Here is a 22,425-nt window from a genome sequence, read left to right as displayed (position 1 = left end):
AAAACAATGAAAGAATAACCTGGTCACTAGACTCCCAAATCACTAGTTTTAGTAAGAGTAACAAATCAAACTATATCAAAAGGAAGAATTCCAAATCTATGAAGAGGTATTCAACTGAGTGCTACAACCTGTGAAAAACATTTTACCTTCATTATAGGGCACTGGATTGCCAATCTTTAATCCAACTTCTTCACCTGATTTCAAAACTTCTAACTCCATCAAAATAATCACTCTCCTACAAAGGCAAACAAATAGAAACATGTTAGAAAAAATAAACTCAGAAGACCTTCAAACGACAAGCTACTTAAAAAGCTTCCCCCAATAATCACTGTGATAAAACTATTTCCCTTTGTCAATTGTTTTTCATTACTGAATAACTTGAGAAACATATGATATCAATTCCTACATAAACATTTCCCTTAATCTTTCATTGTATCATTATCAAGGGCTTTTATGATTGCAGGGTTTTCATTTCCCAGCTAGTTCCTTAATTAAAATGCAGTGTCCTTACTACATACTGTATCTTCAAGGAGCAAATGATGTGGTAAGAATTTAGATTACTAAACCCAAGAATATGTGGCACAAGAGATGATCTGTTTTCAGAAACGTATACTTTGCTGAACAATTACCTTTTCCCAGTGAAAACCATGACTACAGATATTTTTTAATTGTGATTACTATTAACTAAGAACTTCCAATTCTTTGTCCATCTTTAATTCTGATTAAAATCTTTCAATAACTTCTCAAGGACCTTTGGCCAAAAGTTAAACGCCTTTTCACACAGCCTACAAGGCTCTGTAAGGTCTGGCCTCGCACTAACCTCTCCAGCTCATCTCGCGCCGTTTCCCCGTGGTGCTCTGCTCTCCACCATCTGTTTCCTTCCAGCTCTTGGTGTACATTCCGCTCTCTCCTGCCACAAGGCCTCTGTACACGCCGCTTTCTGATTGTGATGGTCTCTCATTCTGCCTCATCTAATATTCAGACGCTTCCTTAATCTTTGGTTTAGATCAGTTTTCTGTTATACTCCTTTCTACAGCCATCACTTCTTTCCTTCAGGTCACTTCTCTCAGGTTTAATTAATATATATTGGCATATAATTATTAATATTTGGGTTAATTATGGTCATTATTTGATTATTTACTCACATATGATATATTTTAGTTGTATATTCATTATTTATTATCTATTTCTCTTACTAAACTGCACTTTCAGTAATGGCAGGTATCCTCCAGCGTCTACTGTAGCAACTGGTCCACAGTCGTTGCTCAATACGTGCTTGAACAAGAATGTCACAATCACGCTCGTACTTTACAGAGGACTGCAATATGAAGGAATCTGAGGGGAACACAACTGGAGGCAGGGGGAACAACAGAAGGAAGAACTGACGGGGCCTGAATTAGCACAGTTGAGACGGACATTAAATACAGTAGATGGGAAATTCAATTCCCTGGTAGTCCAGTGGTTAGGACTCCATGCTTCCACTGGAGGGAGGACAGGTTTGATTCCTGGTCAGGGAACTAAGAACCTGCATGCCGCACAGTGCAGCCAAAAGGAAAAAAAAAAAGAGTAGATGGTCTGGAGCAATTATTTAAGCAATACTAGGCCCAACCTCATTGTGATGGATTCTTTAAATAGTCTGACTGCTGTAGTTTGGATTTTCACATGCAATTGATCAATTTGTGCTACCTTTATCAAGCTTTCGTAGCAAGGTTATATTACTTCAATAAAATAAGCTTGAAACTATCTGTTTCTGAATATTACATACAGATTCACTATAAAAACTCTGATAGATATTTAGTGGTATTTTAACTACCTTCCAAAAGTATCCAAATTTTGGATAACATAGAAAAATGGAAGGCTTATTATCATTTAGCATTACCTTAATACCAAAACCTAAGAAAAAACCCACTAAAAAAACCCACTAATTTTATTTTGTAATATACATACGTCCTAACTGAAATATCAGCAAGAAGAATCCAGCGGCATATCAGAAGAATACACCAATATCAACTTACAGAAAACACAGATGACAAGGACACATTACAACTTTATAAAGATACAACCAGCAAAATCCAGACTACGGGAAACCGTGCATGAGGATGAAGTACAAATGACCTGGTTTCTTCAACAAACAAACACTAAGGGAGGAAAAAAGATATGCAGGAGGAACCTAGATTCATAGAGACTTAAAAGAACTATCAACCTACTGCAGTGAGAACTTTACTTTGGATTCTGATACAGACAAATTAATTACACACACACACAAATAGTTGGAAACTGAACAGTGACAGAATATTTGATATTTTAGGTGTAAAAATGGAATTTTTAAAAAAGAATTACTACCTTTTAAAGATATATACTAAAATATTTGTGGAGGAAATATATCCGAGATTTGCTTCAAAATCATAGAGGAGGGTAGATGTGGAAGGCATTTAGATAAAACAAGATTGGATATCAAGTGATAATCTGAAGATGGATAACAGGATATATAGGGATTCACATACCATATTCTTGAATGGACTTAGTATCAAATACTATGTAAATTTACTGCAGTTCTTTGTATTCCGACAGGACTTTTGTTTTTTTTTTTTTGATACTTGAAAGAATATGGAAGAAGAATAATAAGTACGGAAGAATAAATATAGAAAAACTACCAGGTGGGCTTCCCTGGTGGTGCAGTGGTTAAGAATCTGCCTGCCAATCAATGCAGAGGACACACGTTCGCGCCCTGGTGTGGGAAGATCCCACATGCCGCGGAGCAACTAAGCCCGTGCACCACAACTACTGAGCCTGCGTTCTAGAACCCGCGAGCCACAACTACTTAGCCTGCATGCTGCAACTACCGTGCGCCTAGAGCCCGTGCTCCACAACAAGAGAAGCCACCACAATGAGAAACCTGAGCACCACAACTAAGAGTAGCCTCCACTCGCCGCAACTAGAGAAAGCCTGCGCACAGCAACAAAGATCCAACACAGCCAAAAATAAACTAAAAAAAGAAAAAAAAAAGAAAGAAAAACTACGAAGAAAATTTGGGGGGAGAAAAAAGTAAAGGAAGACATCGTCTGTAAGTTACTAAAATATTCTACAGATGATACTTTACCTGGAAACACTATGGCAGATGTAATTATCTGTGTTGATGAAGATGTGGAGAAACTGGAACCCTCATACATTGCTAGAGGGAATGTAAATTACTGTAGCCACTCTGGAAAATAGTCTGGCAGTTCCTCAAAAATTTAATCGTAAAGTTACCATTTGACACACAATTCAACTCCTAGATATATATAAAATAAACAGAAACGTGTCCACACAAAAACTTGTACACAAACGTCTACAGCATTATTCATAATAGCGAAAAGGTGGAAACAACCCTAACGTCCAAACAACTAGATAAACAAAATGTGACATATCTATACAATGGAATACTATTTGGCCATAAAAAGGAACGACGTACTGACATGTGGTACAACATGAACCTTGAAAATATCATGCTTAGTAAGAGGCCAGCCACAAGGGACCACATATTATATGACTTCACTTATAAGAAATGTCCAGAATAAGCAAATCCTATAAAGACAGAAAGCAGATTAGTGGTTGTCTAGGGCTGGGGAGGATAGGGAGTTTGGGGGTGATATCTAAAGGGTATAGGGTTTATTTGGAGGGCAATAAAATATTCTAAAATTAATTGTGGTAATGGCTGCACATTACTCTGAATATAGTAAAAACTATTTTACACTTTAAAGAGATGAACTGTGTGGTATATGGACTATATCTCAAGATGTCACCAAAAAAAAAAGAAAGAAAAAACAAACTCTGGCACTGACACAAGACTAGACAAGCAGATCAAAGGAAAAGATGGCAAACAGAACAGAGTCAGATAAATGGAATACTAGTCTCTCTTTACCTCTTTTTGTCACCAACCATCAACTCTCCACATAGCTATCAAAATAATCTCTTGGAAACTTTAAAAAACTTAAATCAAATTGTACCAATACTCCCCTGCTCGAAAGCCTATAGCTTCCCATCACACTTAGAATAAAATAAGCTCCTTACTTCCATGGAAGCTTGGAAGCTTCCACTTCCAAGCTCCTTAAGTCTTCCATGATATGGACTAACCATTTGGGAAAAATTAAGCTAAATTCCTCCTTCGTACCCTATATCAAAGTAAACCTCATATCAAATCACTACATTGTACACCTGAAACTAATACAATACTCTCAATCAACTATACTTCAATAAAAAACAAAAATCAAAACCTTAAATAACTTAAAATAATCCCACTGCTTTTAAAACTAAAAAAAAAAACCTCAGATGAACCAAAATCTATTTTAAAAAATCCACAGAATGTCTGAAGAACTAAGAAGTATTTTTAAATAACCCAGTCAGGAAGCTTCCTAAGCAAAATACAAAATTCAGAAGCCATAAAGAAAAAAATGGACAAAATTGACTAAACTTCTAAAAAATTCTTTAATTCCACATCACAAGACACCATAAACAGTCTATAAAGGTAGACTACAAGGTCTAATAAAGAATTAGCGAACAAAGAATTGATCTCCCTGATTTACAAAGCGCATCCTCCACATCTCCCTGAACACACACACGCAAAGGACAAAGTATATCATCAAAAGCTCTTCAGAGAAGAAGTAGGAAGAGTAAGTATATGAAAAGACACTTGACCTCACTAACAGGGGAATTTATTGTTTTATATATCTATTGTTTTCCTTTTATAATACAGAAATTTAAGTTAAAATAATGATGACTGGCAACTATTTTTTTAAAATCAGTAATATCTGCTATGTTGACAAGGTTAAGGGGAAACAAGTATTTTTCCCCCTAAAAACAGGTTTATTGAACACAGACCATAAAATTTATCCTTTAAAAGTATAATTCAGTGGTTTTTAGTATATTTACAGAATTGTGCAAGCATCACCACCACCTGACTTCAGAACATTTCTACCGCCCCAAAAAAGAAACCCTGTGCTCCACGGCGGTCACTCTCCATTCCCCCACCACCGGAAACCACGAATCTCATTTCTGTCTGTGTATTCGCCTATTCAGAAACAGGTACTCTTACCCAAGGCTCATGAGTATGTTAATTGGTATACTTTCTACAACAGACGTCCTTTGATCCCCACAACTCCTAAGAAATAACAGCATGAGCATGTAAAGATAAACGCACAAGGATGACTGCTAAAGCCCTGTTGGGAATAAACCTAAATGACCATCAAACCTAACTGACCAGGGCTTCCCTGGTGGCGCAGTGGGACATGGGTTCAAGCCCTGGTCTGGGAAGATCCCACATGCCGCGGAGCAACTAGGCCCGTGAGCCACAACTACTGAGCCTATGTGTCTGGAGCTTGTGCTCCACAACAAGAGAGGCCGCGACAGTGAGAGGCCCGCGCACCGTGATGAAGAGTGGCCCCCGCTCGCCGCAACTAGAGAAAGCCCTCGCACAGAATCAAAGACCCAACACAGCCAAAATAAATAAATAAATTAAATAAATTAAAAAAAACCTAACTGACCATCAAGGTAAGGAATAAACCTGGTCGTACACACACAGGTTCTCAGCAGAGGCAGGAAGGAACACACGGCATGTAGCCATGCTGAGGCGGTGAAATAAGGCAAAGCTCACAGGAGTGGAACTCCACCCTAGACTGCAGTGAATGGAGCTCGAGGTTTAGTATTCAACCACAGCAAAGCTCTCCACCCTCCCCTATACCATGCCCTAGAGGAGAGAAAAGTGGCTAGAAAGCACCACTCAAGCACTCCAAGGTAGCCTGAAGTGGAAGATAACAGGTCCCAAGTGGGAAGGTTGGCAAGGGGATGTACCTAGACTAGACTATGTCAGAGCAAATGAAGTCTGGACAGAACTGTCCACATAAGCATGAACAAGATAAAAAGAAATAACATAGCAACAATGTAACACACAACACTGTATAAAAATAAAAGGAACAGAAGAGGCAGAGACAATTAACAATCCCATCTAGAGGAAAGCATAAGCCAAGAAAGGGAATACTTCGCAAGTGTGGTGTACAAAATAAGACTAAGAATTCAATAAAAGTCAAAAGATGAGATGAAACAAGAGATTGAGAAGAAAAGGGCGCTTGAAAAGTTAAGGAAAAAACAGAACAAAAGCAGTATCATTATACATCTAATACTTAAACTATAAACATCAAGGAACAGAACAGAGAAAGCTAAAAACTGAACTATAATATATAATATGTTGGAAAATCTTAAATGAATCCAATGCACGCATTAGAAAAAAGACTAGAGCAAACTGGAGACATACATGGAGAACAAAGTTATCCTGGAACTCAAATGAAACAGAAACATAAGTAAAAACTGGAACTCAAATGAAACAGAAAAGATCATTAAGGAATAACAGAACAATCTCATCAAAAAGAAAGAGCTAACTCCTAACTGCAGACTGAAAGGGCACCATGCACCGGCGGGGGAAAAAAAAAGGAAACCACTGACATTTGAGACATAGCCTGGTTAAGTTACTGAACTTGAAACATAAAGAATTCTTCCATCTAATCCACAGAATCCATTCAAGTTTCATAAGTTGTCTTAATGATATGCTTAATAGCAATAGGATCCAGTTCAGGATCACTTGTTGTATTTAATTATATCTCTTTAGACTCCATGAATCTGGAAGGACTCTTTTACTTTTATGCTTGAAATTTGAAAATCAGTTATTTTATAGAATGTCCCTCAATTTACCTGAGGCTTCCTCATGATTAGATACAGATTATGCATCTTTGGCAAGAATATAATAGTACTGATGCAATGTTCTTCCCACTGTATCCTACCAGGTAATACATGACTTCTGTTTGTCCCATTACTGGTAATGCTAACGTCAATCATTGGAATAAGGTGCTGTCTGCCAGCTTTCTCCACTGTAAAGTTGCTTCTTTTCCTTTTACAATTAATAATTATGCTCTGGGGAGGTACTTTTACCCTATAAATAACTTGTTCCTCCATCAAATTTTTACCACTTGTTTCAGCATCTGTGGTAGGCTAAATGACCACCCCCAACCAAAAGATATTCAAGTCCTAATCCCTGGAACCTATGAATGTTACCTTATATAGCAAAAAGGGACTTTGCAGATGTGATTAAACTAAGGATTGAAGTGGCAGTTTTATCCCAGATTATCCGATGGGCCTTAAAAGCAACCACATATCCTTCTAAGAAGGAGGCAGAGGCAGACCTGGCATAGACAGAGAAGATGTAATGTGACCATGGAAGAAGGGATTGGAGTGATGCAGCCGTGAGCCAAGGAATGCTAGCAACCACCAGAAGCTGGAAGAGGCAAGGAATGGATTCTCCCAGAGATCTCCCAGAAGGAGCCGGGCCCTGCCGACACCGTGATCTCAGCCCGGTGAAACTGACTTCAACTTCTAACTTCCAGGGAAAATAATTTCTGTTGTTCTAAACCACCAAATTTGCAGTAATTTGTTACGGCAGCCACAGGAAACTTATATAGCACCTATTAATGTTTCCTGCCTGAATTAATACTATGACGGTTGCCAAATGGTGATTTTCTAATCCCATCAATCCATTTACATTTTTAGATGGCATTCTATTGTAAGAAAAAGCTTTCTGTTCCCCCCCCCGTATTCATTTATTCAGTATGGACTTATGAATTCTTATTTTATTCAGTAGGTTGCAGTCTGTTACTATTTATTTATTTACTTATTTACTTTTAACTATTTAATTAATTAATTATTTATTTGGCTGCGCAGCGTCTTAGTTGTGGCAGGCGGGATCTTCGTTGCCGCGTGAAGGATCTTCGTTCCGGCATGAGGATCTTTCAGTTGCAGCATGCGGCATCTAGTTCCCTGACCAGGGATCGAACCCAGGCCCCCTGCATTGGGAGTGCAAAGTCTTAACCAGTGGACCACTGGGGAGTCCCTATTTTTATTTCGACTTTTAAATTGCCCTAGATTTGGCAAATATGACTCTGCTAGCCAACGAAAAACGTCATATTTCAGCAGTGGTTAATCAGGTGTGAATAACAGTTCTGTTCACCACCGTATCTCTAGCATGTAGCATCTTGTAGGTACTTAGCATACTCTGTCGGCTGAAGAAAGTGTTTACTATGAAAGATTCAAGACCGCAAAAAGGGCAGTGTTACATAATTAATTATATCTTCTTTTGCCCTAATAAGTGATCCCATTTCATTAAAAGATACTTAAAAAGAGACTCCTAAAATCAGTGCTGCTGAAGAGATTAGAAATGAGATTTCTGAATTCGGCTTTAATTTCCTGCTGTGAAATTTCCAGTTCAGTTCCATATTTTTCTCCTTTTGGTGCCACATTTTAGTTGCCTGAGTTCAGAACTCAATAGTTGTAAATTCTTAGCTGAAAGCTTTTCGACTTCTAATTGAATTTTGGCATCCAATGAACTTGTCTGTTCAAAAATTAGTCCCAATATACAACACAATAGAACAGAAAAAAAGATACCACGTACCTTCCATCCTTCAGAGTGTTCACAATGAATCGGTTAACCTGGCAAATACAGTTGCTAGACAATTGTTCTTCCTCAACAAGACGGTTCAACTGTGTTGCCAACATGAAAGCTGAAAAGCACAGAGATTACTTCAGTCTCTAAAACATTTCAGTCATGACAATCTAAAAGCTGATCACACCTGTACCATTAAAGAAAAACAATGCCTTAAATATTAAAACTACTCAGATTCTGCATAGTGAAAAACAGTATTAATTTGCGGTGCATTAAACAGCTGCTGCTACTCTGAAATTAAGTATTTCTTAAAGTGCCCCAAATCATCTTTTCCATCATTCAGGTTTCATGACAAAGACTAAAAAATCTTTTCTAGGTCCTTCACCTTGTGACTAGAGACAGTAAGTATATACTCTGCAAATTCTCTCCTTTCTCCCTGTAAAGCTTCCAGCACAGAAATAAAACCCCAAAAAGACAAGTATAGGACAGCTAACCAATCATATTCACTAAATGTCAATATCATCCTAAGGGAAATTAATCAAAGAAAGCACAGAGCACCAGTTAGACAAAATTAAGCCAAGTGGCAGCTTTCCACTCGACCCAGTCTATTGTTAGAATGCTCTCTGCCAGCTGCAATTCTGTCCTTCCGAAGGCAGAGCCAAGCCAATGGAGACTTCTGGAATGCTCCAATTACTGCAATCGAAGTCTTGGCTGCGCTTTTATTATTTAAATATAAATTCCTAGATTTATACATCATACGTACAAGACAGAGTATTCAATCCATCACTCATAAGCACTCGATAACGGGGTGGATTATTCCCTGTAGCAATGGGACGGATGTTCTAGGAGAGAAAACATGATTCATTAGCCAGGCTGTCTGCTCAGTCCCCAGGGATCAGTAAACTTAAGTGGCAGGAGAGTGCATTCGCCATTAGTTCAACACAACTGAGAACTGCTTGCCCACTCTCGACACCTAAATCCAAGTAAAAGAAAATTGGATTTGATGATTCTCCCACCAACCTCTCTCTACTAACATTATTAAACATAACATAAACGAGAATAAAATAGGTTGCCAATACTCTTCTGTTCTCTCTCCCTTAACTCAAACTTGATTGAAAATTAATTTAAAAAAACATACAATAAGGCACCTAATATATGTATGGTACTATGTAGGAAACATGATAAAAATACAAAATGGAAGAAAAAATCCTTGCCCTGAAGAGGCTTATAACTGGGGTGGAGACGGAGGCAGAGAGACATAGCAGAGGTGTGCACATAATGACAAGACATTTATTCCAGCTTAAAGGAAATCAGAGGCAGCTTTCTGAAGAAAATGAAATACGGAAACAGCCTTAAGATGACTGGCAGGGAGGGACTTCCCTGGTGGCACAGTGGTTAAGAATCCGCCTGCCAATGCAGCGGACACGGGTTCAAGCGCTGGTCCGGGAGGATCCCACATGCTGGGAAGCGACTAAGCCCGTGCGCCACAACTACTGAGTCTGCGCTCTAGGGTCCACAAGCCACAACTATTGAGCCTGTGTGCCACAACTACTGAAGCCCACACGCCTAGAGCCCATGCTCCGCAACAAGAGAAGCCACCGCAATGAGAAGCCCGTGCACTGCAACTAGAGAAAGCCCACAGGCAGCAACGAAGACCCACCGCAGCCAAAAGTTAATAAAATTTTAAAAAATAAAATAAAATAAAATAATAAAACTGGGAATGTTTGCCTTTAAAAAAAAGAAAAAAAGATGACTGGCAGGGAGTTTGGGAGTAACAGGGAGACAGACCATCAGGCTTACTGACTCACAATCTGCAAGTATGATCCAGGATTCCGCTCCTATTGATTTGTAAAATTCTCACTAAAATTTGAGAACCCCTTAAATGAATGATAGGGTTAATGAAGAATTTTAAGCAGACAAGTTCCTGTCAGGTAGATCTCTCCAGAGGCCACATGTAAGGCAGATCTGAGCAAGAAAAACCCCAGGGCAGAAAGACAACCAAGGAGGCAGAAGTACTGATGTGCAGCGCTACAGTATCCACCAACTGTGGAAAGAACAGAAAGGCCAAGCCTCAAATGTGAACCTCCAAAGGTCAAACTCTGGCTGACGCAACATTAAAAGTAAAGCCTGGTTCCTCTCTCAGAGTTACAACACGGACTGGACTATTTTTGTGATGATGAAGAGAATTTTGTCAAGTGGACACACTTCCTGAAGTGGACTGTATGTCCTCTATCAAATGTAATTTATAATTATATGTAAGTTTAAAAAACGTTTGACATAAAAATATGTAGGTACTCACAATGACTTGGAGAATGGGTTTTATGGCTGTAACTCCCTGTTGCATTATGGCCTGAAAAAGTAAAAACAGATGCTTATGAGACAGGCACTCAAATCATGATTAAAACTTGACATATTTTTAATTTGGTGTCTGGAATAAACCACAGATGACATTATTAAAAGACCCTTTTCAGAGCTTATCATTTGAAAATCTACTTTAAGTTTTATCACTCTGGACAAATCATAAAATCGTAAAAGTGGGATTCATACTTACCAACAAGGATACTACATCTAAAAAGCTGGCATCGCGTATGTACTCATTATTCATAATAGCACATTTATTTTCCTACACTGCCCATTAATAGGGAATCAAACAAGTAAGTACAGCAAATCCTTAAAACAGAATATTATGCAGCCTTAAGAAGATATTTCTAGGGACTTCCCTGGTGGTGCAGTGGTTAAGAATCCACCTGCCAATGCAGCGGCCACGGGTTTGAGCCCTGGTCCAGGAAGATTCCACACGCTGCGGAGCATCTAAGGCTGCAAGCCACAACTACTGAGCCTGCACGCCACAACAATTGAAGCCCACGTGCTACAACTACTGAAGCCCGTGCGCCTAGAGCCCATGCTCCGCAACAAGAGAAGAAGAGAAGCCACTGCAATGAGAAGCCCGTGCACCGCAATGAAGAGTAGCCCCAGCTCGCCCCAACTAGAGAAAGCCTGCACGCAGCAACAAAGACCCAACGCAGCCCAGAAAAGAAAAAAAAGATGTTTCTATACCACTGGTTGCCTCTTGTGAGAGGAATTGGGTGCTGCGGGACATGTGTGGGAGGCAGACCTTGCACTACATCCTCTTTTATACTTTTTGAATGTTAAATCTCACGACTCTATTAGCAATTATAAAAATAATTTCTAACGAAAGCAAAATAACTATTAATCAGGCTTTTAGTTCGTTTTTAAAAAGGCATCATTTAAAGGTAACCATCAGAAAAACTAGCTAGCTAAAACTCGTTGTCTGACGTCTGCTTTTGCCCATGCTGAAATAAGTGATACCAGACTAGCTCTTCCAACCATAAACTAAAAACTGGACAAAAATATAAAAACTGTTTTCAAATACCAGGCAACAGGTAGAACAAGACGGTGATCCCTGAAAGGAAAACAAATGAGTTTCTGCAGAGAGGCACTTTTGGACCATAGCACAGGGAAGGGAACCCAAAAAGAATACAGCAGTCCTGCTGAGCACAGATCAGTTTGGGGAGGTGCGTTATCTGGACTTCCTGGATGCAGAGTACCCGACAGGAGGGAGCTACATAGAGAAAGAGCTTCAATAACCTATGCAGGGGTTCCCTTGAGTTTTTGGCTGAATTCTAAGTTGTGCATACACAGGATGAGGTGCCACAGACCAGGTAAGATTAGAGAGATACAAGCTGAAAAATTACTGGCGCTCACCCAGGCTAGAATACATTTGAGTTCCAATTAGCCATTTGAGTGGAGAGAACTCAATAAACACCTGGTGCATTCAGTAGAAACCCCAGAAAGGCCATGCTTTAGAAATAGACTAAACTATCCCCAAAGTAAAAGCTACTCTAGACCCACTACAGTCTCAAAGGGCTCAGCTGATCTGCAAGTAAGTTAACAGTCTGCCAGAACAACTCAATATTCTCTATACACATAATCTAGACACTGAACAACGTATTGTTCATAATGTCCGTTGCCATCTGGGGTCCCAAGACCTTTTCAGAGGGTACATAAATGGAAAACTATTTTCATCATAATAAACAAGCTTTTGTCCTTCTCACTCTCATTCATTCAATACAATGAAAAACTGGCTGAAGGACTAATAAAACTATACTATTACCACTTATGAATGTCTACTGGATGAAAAATCAGTAACAGAAATCACAGCAGTTCCACTTTCTAATAATAAAGCAACTTGTTGAATTAAAGAACAAGATACATCATGAAGACTGAGTTAATATCTCTTCCGCAGAATTCTACTTTTGCCTTATGAATGGATGAATAGATAGATGTGGCTGGACTGGCTGCTTTGCTTGTGTTCATCTCCTATCAGTACCAACTAATCATCTAGTAAGATCTTCTTTCATGTGAATGCTTGACGACAAACACAGACTATGCTGAAATATTCCAAGTGTTGAATCACTTACAAAACTCATGGTTTATCCTGAAACAGCTGTGTTGACATTTGCACTGATGGTGCAAAGCAGTGGTAGGTAAAACTACTGGTGCCTTAGCTGAGTTACTATAGTAGTAGTCACTGTATTCTTCACTGCCCTGAACACACTGGGGAGGGGAGTTTCACTAAAAAAAAAAAAGAAAAGAAAAGAAAAGAAACTTGAAGAAATAAAATTATTACATTAAATCGTAACCTTGAGGACAAAAAAATTTTAATATTCTATGCAACCAGACAGAAAGTATGCCAAAGTGCTTCTGCTGAAGTATGGCTGCGGCCTTGAGGAAAAGCACTGCTACAACTGTTCGAGCTGCAAGTTGAACCGGCCGTTTTTTCCTCACGGAACGTCATTTTAACTTGAAAGGGCAAACGACAAACTGTGGTTATTCAGACTTGGGAATTTAGTGGATATCTTCTCAAAAATAAAGTGAGACAATTAACTGTATTTGTTGCCAATGATAAAAGAGTTTTCTAATGAAAATCAGGACTTTTGAAAACTTGTATTCACCAGCTTCCTAATACTTACTGACTTTTCTTAATTAAATCAGTAATGATGTTAATAAGCATGAATTTTTGTCATATAACAAAATATATCAACATTTGGAAGATCTGTAAAATGCAATGAACCGATATTTTCCAAATGACCGAAACATGGCGTTACAGATAATGCATAGGTAAAAGATCTATTCAAAATGGAAGACCGGCCAAATCTACATTCCAACTAACGTTTAAGAAACTACCATTTGTTGAGTTTTGATACAGTGTTAAAGGAAACCTGATTTTCTATTCAAAACACTTCTGACACCAAATGTGTGGGTTTTCCACATGAAACAATTCTCTGCAGACACCAACTGGGCGTCCCACAAGTCAACTTAATTTTGACACTAACTACCCAGAATTAGAGTAGACCCCACAGGTTAAGGGCTCAGTCCCACAAGACTGTCCAAGTGCCCACTTCATACACTAATCTCAAGTAGTGGGTCCCCAGGTGGCCCAGTTTACACTTGTTTGACTTGGCTACAAATTGTGGGGACTTCCTGGGAGTCCCTCACAGAACTCAGGGAAACACTTTACTTAGTATTACTGGTATATTATAAGAGATAGTTAAAAGGATACAAATGAAAATCAGATGGAGAGGCACATAAGACAAGGTCTGGATGCCCAAGCACAGGAGAATTCTGTTCCTGTGGAGTCTGGGGGTGTGCCCCCTCCCAGCATGGAGATGTGTTCACCAAACTAGAAGCCCTCTGAATTTTGTTGTTTAGGGATTTTTCTGAAGGCCCCATTACATAGGCATGATTGATTAAATTGTTGGCTATTGGTGATTAGCTCAATCTCCAGCCTCTATCCTGTGGGGTGAGGTGTAGAGCAGAAAGTTCCAACCCTTTAATCACATGATTGGTTCCTGGCAATCAACCCCTATCCTGAAGCTACCCTGGAGCCCACCAAGAGTTACCTCATTAAACCTCAGGTATGGCTGAAAGGGGCTTATCGTAAATAACAAAAAAAGCTCCTCCCACCCTATCACTCAGGAAATCCCAAGGGTTTCAGGAGTTCTGTGTACCAAAAACTGGACAAAGACCAAACACATATTTCTTATTATATTACAAGGATCAGCGAAGAAGCCTGAAAAAGGCTATTAAAATCCTCCTCCTTTTTCCAACTACATATTTGAAGCCAGATTTCCTCCATATAGTTCGACCAAAAAAACCATATATCCATATACTGAACGCAGGAGCTGGTATGAAAATCTAGCTGTCACGTCTTCTAGTAAGCCAGATATTAAAGCAATGTGCAAAAATGTAAAACAATGTCACTTTTCTATTTGTTTTGAACTATATAACGGTTTTTCCTAAAACATGTTATTTATGTTAACAGATGAGTTTATTGCTATTTTAAATGAATAAATATTTTTCAAATATCTGTTATAATTTCAAATATGGTAAGGGAGATATAACCCACAAAAACAAAAGCTTTGGGGGGGGGCATTCAGTGACTGTTTACAAATGAAAGGTATTCTAAAATCAAAACATTTGAGAGCCACTGTTTTGGACCAAACATTTGTGTCCTGACGCCACCTCCCAATTCATATGTTGACGTTCTAACCCTCAGTGTGAGAGTATCAAGAGATGGGGTCTTTCGAGGCAACTACTTTCAGATGAGGTCATGAGGGTGGAGCCACCATAATGAGATTACTGTCCTTATGAAAAGAGGGACTTCCCTGGCAGTCCAGTGGTTGAGACTCTGCGCTTCCACTTCAGGGGGCACGGCTCGATCCCTGGTCACGCAACTAAGATCTTGAATGCCACGAAGTGCAGCCAGAAAAAAAAAAAGAGAGGAAGAGACACCAGAACTCACTCTCTCCCGACACAAAGAAGAGGTCATGTGAGCACAGTGAGATGGCAGCTGCAAGCCAGGAAGACAGCCCTCACCCAGAACTAAATCTGCTGGTGCCTTGATGGATTTCTCAGCCTCTAGAATTGTGAGAAATAAATCTGCTGTTTACATCACCTAGTCTATGGTATTTTGTTATAGTAGTCCAAGCTAGGATGTGTTGCCTTAAAACAATCATTAAAACATAAAGCATCGCTAATAAGCCAACAGTGGAAATAAATTTTAATCATAAAAAATACTCAAATAATCCAAAAGTCGGGAAAAGTTAAAAAATAGAAAAAGAATAGATGGGACAAATAAAAAAACAAGCAGCAAAAGGAAAACTTAAACCCAAACTTGTAATTATATTAAGTGTAAATGGTTCAAGTACTCCAATTAAATGGAAGAAATTATTGTAATGAATAAGAAAGACCCAGATATTTGCTTTGTACAAGAAACGCACTTCAAATATAAAAAGGCAAATTAAAAATAAAATTCTGGAAAAAGATGTATCATTAAAAGCAGGCAAAGTAGACTTCAGGACAAGGAATATTACCCGGGATAAAAAAGGACATTTCATAATAATAGGGTTGATTCCTAAAGGAGACACAATGGGGACTTCCCTGGCGGTCCAGTGGTTAAGACTCCGCACTTCCACTGCAGGGGGCATGGGTTCAATCCCCAGTCAGGGAACTAAGATCCACATGCTGCACAGCACGGACAAAAAAAAAAAAAAAAGACACAATGATAAATGTGGTCACCTAACCACAGGGTTTCAAAATACATCAAGGAAAAACTGACAAAATGAAAAGGAGAAATAGACAAATCCACTATTATAATTGGTGGTTTCAACATTCTTCTCTCAGTAATTGACAGGGCAAATAGACCAAAAAATATAGAATTAAGAATATAGAAAACTTAAACTATCAGTAAACTTGACCTAATTAGATCATCTAACAACTGCAAAATACACATTCTTTTAAGTGTACCTGGAACATTTTCATCAAGATAGTGCATATACTGGGCAGTAAAACAAATCTCAATAAATGTTGAAAAGTTGAATTCATACAGAGTACGTTATTTGACCACACTACAATTAAACTAGAAATTAATAACAATATGATATCTAGAAAATCTCCAAATACTTGGAAGTTAAACAACAACCTTCTAAATAAACCATCTGTTGAAGAAGAAATCACAAGAGAAATTAGAAAGTTATTAACAGAATGAAAATTAAAATACAATCTGTCTAAATTTGTGGGATGTACCTAGAGCAATGCTTAGAAGGGAAAATACAGCTTTAAATGCTCCCATCAGAGAAGAAAAAAGCTCCCAAGTCAATGATCTAAGATTCCACCAAAAGGAGCCAGAAAAAGAATAAATTAAATCCAAGTACACAGGAGGAAAGAAATAATAAAAGAGCAAAAATCAATGAAATAGAAAATTGATAAATAATAGGAAAAACACAATTGAACCAAAAGCTGGTTCTTTGAAAAGATCAATAAAATTGATAAACTTCTAGCTAGTCTGGTCAAGAAAAAGAAAACACACATTCTCAATACCAGGAATGAAAAAGGCATCACTATAAATCATACATATATAAAATTTTATATATATTTATATAATAAGGGAATATCAGGAAATTTATGAAACAACTTAGATTAAATGGATAAGTCCCTTAAAAAACCCACAAATTATCAAAACTACATAAAAATACAGAAAATCTAGATAATTCTACATCTATTAAAGAAATTAAATTTATAATTTAAAATATTCCAAAAGAGAAAACTCTAGGTCCAGATGGCTTTACTGGTAAATTCTATCTAACACTGAATGACAAAAAACACCAATCCTGCATAAATTATTTCAGGAGATAGAAGAGAACACTTTACAATTCATTGTATGATGCTAGCTTTACTCTGATAGAAAAAACACAGTCATTGTAAGAAAGAAAAATTACAGATCTATATATCACTCATCAATAAAGATGTAAAAATCCTCAACAAAATATCAGTAAATCAACTATAGCACTATATAAAATGTATATAATATGTCATGACTATGTGAAGTTTATTCCAAGAAGGCAAGGTTTACTCAACATTCAAAAATCTATTATTGGGCTTCCCTGGTGGCACAGTGGTTGAGAGTCCGCCTGCCGATGCGGGGGACGCAGGTTCGTGCCCCGGTCCGGGAGGATCCCGCATGCCGCGGAGCGGCTGGGCCCATGAGCCATGGCCGCTGAGCCTGCGCGTCCGGAGCCTGTGCTCCGCAGCGGGAGAGGCCCACGCACCGGAAAAAAAAAAAAAAAAATCTATTATTGTAGTCTGTCACATTAACAGAATAAACAAGAAAAACCACAACCATCTCAATAGATGCAGAAAAAGCATTTGACAAAATTCACCATTTATTCATTATAAAAAGTCTCAGCAAATTAGGAATAGAAGATAGGGTTAAACTGATAGCAGGCATCTACCAAAAAATCTAATTACCAATCACACTTAATGGCAAAAGACTGAATGACTTCCCCTAAGATCAGGAACAAGGCAAGGATATAACTCTCATCACTTTTATTAAATATGGCAGTAGAGCTCCTAACTAATGCAACAAGACGAGAAAAAGAAATAAGGGCATAGGGACTTCCCTGGTGGTCCAATGGGTAAGATTCTGAGCTCCCATTGAAGGGGGCCCGGGTTTGATCCCTGGTTGGGGAACTAGATCCCACCTGCATGCCACAACTAAGAGCCCACATGCCGCAACTAAGAGTCCACATACCACAACGAAGATTCCATGTGCCACAACTAAGACCTGGCACAGCCTAAATAAATAAATAGATAAATAAATATTTTTTTAAAATATATTTTAGGGCTTCCCTGGTGGCGCAGTGGTTGAGAGTCCGCCTGCCGATGCAGGGGACACGGGTTCGCTCCCCGGTCCAGAAAGATCCCACATGCCGCGGAGCAGGTAGGCCCATGAGCCATGGCCGCTGAGCCTGCACGTCCAGAGACTGTGCTCCGCAACAGGAGAGGCCACAACAGTGAGAAGCCCGCGTACGGCAAAAAAAAAAATATATATATATATATATGTATATTTTTAAAAAGAAATAAAGGCATAAAGATTGAAAAGTAAATAATAAAACTGTCTTTATGTGCAGATAGTCATGTACGTAGAAAATCCTAAGGCATCTACAAAAAGCTACTAAGTCAATTTACCGAGTTTTCAGGATACAAGGTTAATATGCAAAAATCAACTGTATTTTTATATACTGCCAATTAACAACTGGAAAATGAAATTTTTAAAAATACCATTTTAATATCATTAAAAAAACCTAAGTGTAACAATACATATGCAAGATTTGCATACTGAAAACTACAAAACCCTGAGAGAAATTAAAGAAAACCTAAGTAAATGAGAGATATAGCATGTCCATGGTTTGAAAGATTCAATGTCTGTAAGAAGCCAACTGATCCCAAATTGATCTATAAATGTAATGTACTATCAATCAAAATCCCATCAGGCTTTATTAGAAATTGACAAGCTGATTCTAAAATATATATGAAAATATAGAGAACCTAGATTCAGTAAAACAATTTTGAAAAAGAATGAAGCTGGAGAATTTATACTACCCAATTTCAAGACTTACTATATAACTACAGTTATGAAGACAATGTGGTACTGGTGTAAGTACTGACATATAGAGCAATTGCAGAATAGGCATTCTAGATATAGACCCACATATATATAAATTTTATCAAAGGTGACAACACAATTCAATGGAACATTATAGTCTTTATAACAAATGGGGCTGAAACACTGAATATCTGCAATGGAAAGAATGATCTATACACCATACATAAAAAGGTAAACTTGAAATGGATTACAGACCTGAATATAAACTAAAACTATAAAACTTCTAGAAGAAAACACAGGACAAAAGATTTGTAACCTTGAGGGAGACAAAGATTTTTGTGGACAGAAAAATACAATTCAGAAAAGGAAAAACAAAACCAAAAAAACCCAACTGAACATGAAAATTTAAAACTGCTCTTTTAAAAAAACACCATTGAGGGGCTTCCCTGGTGGTGCAGTGGTTGAGAGTCCGCCTGCCGATGCAGGGGATACAGGTTCATGCCCCGGTCTGGGAAGATCCCACATGCCGCGGAGCGGCTAGGCCCGTGAGCCATGGACGCTGAGCCTGTGCGTCCGGAGCCTGTTGCTCCACAACGGGAGAGGCCACAACAGTGAGAGGCCCGCATACCGCAAAAAAAAAAATACACCATTGAGTTTCCCTGGTGGCCTGGTGGTTAAGAATCTGCCTGCCAATGCAGGGGACACGGGTTAGAGCCCTGGTCCGGGAAGATCCCACATGCCGCGGAGCAACTAAGCCCGTGCACCACAATTACTGAGCCTGTGCTCTAGAGCCCGCGAGTCACAACTACTGAGCCCATGTGCCACAACTGCTGAAGCCTGCGCGCCTAGAGCCTGTGCTCTGCAACAAGAGAAGCCACTGTGATGAGAAGCCCGCGCACCACAACGAAGAGTAGCCCCCGCTCGCCGCAGCTAGAGAAAGCCAGTGTGCAGCAACGAAGACCCAACGCAGCTGAAAATAAATAAATAAAATTTATTTTTAAAAAAAACAGCATTAAAAGAATGAAAATCCTCAGATTGGGAGAAAATATATATAATGCTTTTATCTAACAAAAGACGTGTCCTGATTAAATAAAGAATTCTTACAACTAACTAATAAGAACACGTCCCAATTTTTTAAACAGGCAAAAGATATGAACATACACTTCACAAAAGAAGGAATACAAACAGCCAATAAGCACATGAAAAGATGCTCAAGATCATTAGTCATCAGCAAAACACAAATTAAAATCACAGTGAGACACCACTCCACATTCACTAGAATAGGTAAACCTAAAAAGACTGACAACACTTAGTGTTCGTGAGGAAATGGAGCAAACAGAATTCTCATAAACACTATGGAAATAGTTTAGCAATTTCTTATAAAGTTAAATGTTCAGTTATCACATGACCCAGCAACTGCACTCCCCAATATTTATCTCAGAGGAATTAAAATATATTTCCATAAGGAGACTTGTACATAAAAGTTCATAACATCTTCATTCATAATAGCCAAAAAGGAAAATAACCCAAATGTTCAACAGGTAAATAAACAATTGTGTTTATTCATACCATGGAACACTACTGGGCAATAAAAAGGTGCGAACTACTGAAACAACGTGGATAAATCTCAAAAATCATTTTGCTGAAAGAAAGAAGCCAGACACAAAGGGTACATATTATTTGATTCCATTTATATGAAGTTTTAGAACAGTCAAAACTAACCTGTAGTGATAGAAACCAGAACCCAAAACAGTGGTTGCCTAGGGTAGGGGCAGGGGATGGGAAAGGAGCAGATTGGGGTGGTGTATACATTTGTCAAAACTCATCGAACTGCATATAGTTTGATGCATTATTGCATATAGTTTGATGTATTACAGACTGATATAGTTTGTAAACAATACGTATTATAGTTTTTGTCATACATAAATCAAACTGAACTTCAGTAAAGGTGTTGTTTTTTTTTCTTAAAGGAACAGAACTGGGGGAAGGGACAGGTCAGTAATTTCATCAAGCACCTTTCTGTTTTATTTGATTCTAAAACCAAATACATGTAGTACCTTACCATTCTTTTTAATTTATTTGTGTCATCATAAATAGTGAATATAAGACTTACTCTTCTGGGACATATAGCATGATATATACACTTAAGACAGAACTGACTTAAATTTTCCAAATTAACATTGCTAATAAAAATACAAAGCAACAGTGGTGATCATTTTGTAATGTACAGAAATATCAAATTACTATGTTGTGCACCAAGAACTTACACAGTATTGTAAGCCAATTATACTTCAAAAACAGACAAACAAATGAACAAACTTATAGAAAAAAGAGATCAGATTTGTGGTTACCAGAGGCAGGAAGTAGAGGGAGGAGGAACCGGACAAACGTGGTCAAAAGGTACAAATTTCCAGTTATAAGATAAATAAGTACCAGGGATGTAACATACAACATGATTAATATAATTAACAATGCTATATATGAAATATAATTAACAATGTTATATATGAAGGTTATTAAGAGAGTAAATCCTAAGAGTTCTCATCACAAGGAAAAAAATACTTTTTTCTTTTTATTTTGTATCTATATGAGGTGATGGACATTCACTAAATTTACTGTGGTAATTGTTTCATGATGTATGTAAGTCAAATCATTATGCTGTACACCTTAAACTTATACAGTGTTGTATGTCAATTATATCTCAATAAAACTGGAAGGAATAAAATACAAAACAACAGAATGGAATGGTTCAGAGCACACGTTCAAATCCTCACCTCATGCACAAATTATTTAACTTCTCTGGACTTCAATTACTTCATCTGTAAGATGGGGTTAATGATAAAAATCTACTTTACAGGGTTACTGTAACTACTGACTATAATAAAGTATCTGGCACATTGGAAAAGATCAAAAGTATTCATTCCCTTCCCCTTTCTTTGTATTACCTAATTACTCAAGATACAAATGCTATTAGTTCTATTTACCACAATAGTTCCACGCAAAATCTCTTATTTTATGTTCGCTCTTGCCGAAAATGCACTATTTGTGTGTTAGTGCTTACCCTTTGGGGTCTATGCCTTTTGAACTAAAATGATATTACCTGCTTTAGCTGATAAACAAACTTGACAAAGGTACTCTACACTCCATCACCACAAACACACACACACACAAATTTTCCTTATCATTTATGAACAAAACCTAAGTAATACTTCACCTAACACTGGAAATATGTTTCCTAAATTTTGAATATGGCAAAAACTAACTCATCATTTTTTTTTTTTTTTTGCGGTACGCGGGCCTCTCACTGTTGTGGCCTCTACCGTCGCGGAGCACAGGCTCCGGACGCGCAGGCTCAGCAGCCATGGCTCACGGGACCAGCCGCTCCGCGGCACGTGAGATCTTCCCAGACCGGGGCACGAACCCGCGTCCCCTGCACCGGCAGGCGGACTCTCAACCACTGCGCCACCAGGGAAGCCCCATCAAATTATTTGAAAAA

At 38.3% G+C, this 22,425-nt stretch overlaps 1 protein-coding gene across 2 annotated transcripts in view; it reads right to left on the bottom strand.

The window, feature by feature from the left end:
• RPA1 (replication protein A1) overlaps positions 1-22,425 on the bottom strand; it is a 56,343-nt gene that overhangs the window by 31,929 nt on the left and 1,989 nt on the right. Inside the window, exons 2-5 of one of the 2 annotated variants that reach the window (XM_030861843.3) lie at positions 10,761-10,811; positions 9,225-9,303; positions 8,471-8,579; positions 147-235 (exon numbers count right to left, since the gene is read on the bottom strand). In XM_030861843.3, coding sequence (XP_030717703.1) covers positions 147-235; positions 8,471-8,579; positions 9,225-9,303; positions 10,761-10,811 — 328 coding nt within the window. Of the gene's footprint in view, positions 1-146; positions 236-8,470; positions 8,580-8,846; positions 8,902-9,224; positions 9,304-10,760; positions 10,812-22,425 lie in introns of those variants that run through there. The other variant, XM_060290520.2, reaches the window with a different exon arrangement.

The sequence above is a fragment of the Globicephala melas genome, chromosome 20 (genome assembly GCF_963455315.2).
Source record: "Globicephala melas chromosome 20, mGloMel1.2, whole genome shotgun sequence".
In the NCBI taxonomy this organism is placed as follows: domain Eukaryota; kingdom Metazoa; phylum Chordata; class Mammalia; order Artiodactyla; family Delphinidae; genus Globicephala; species Globicephala melas.
This window is presented reverse-complemented; position numbering and strand designations above follow the sequence as displayed.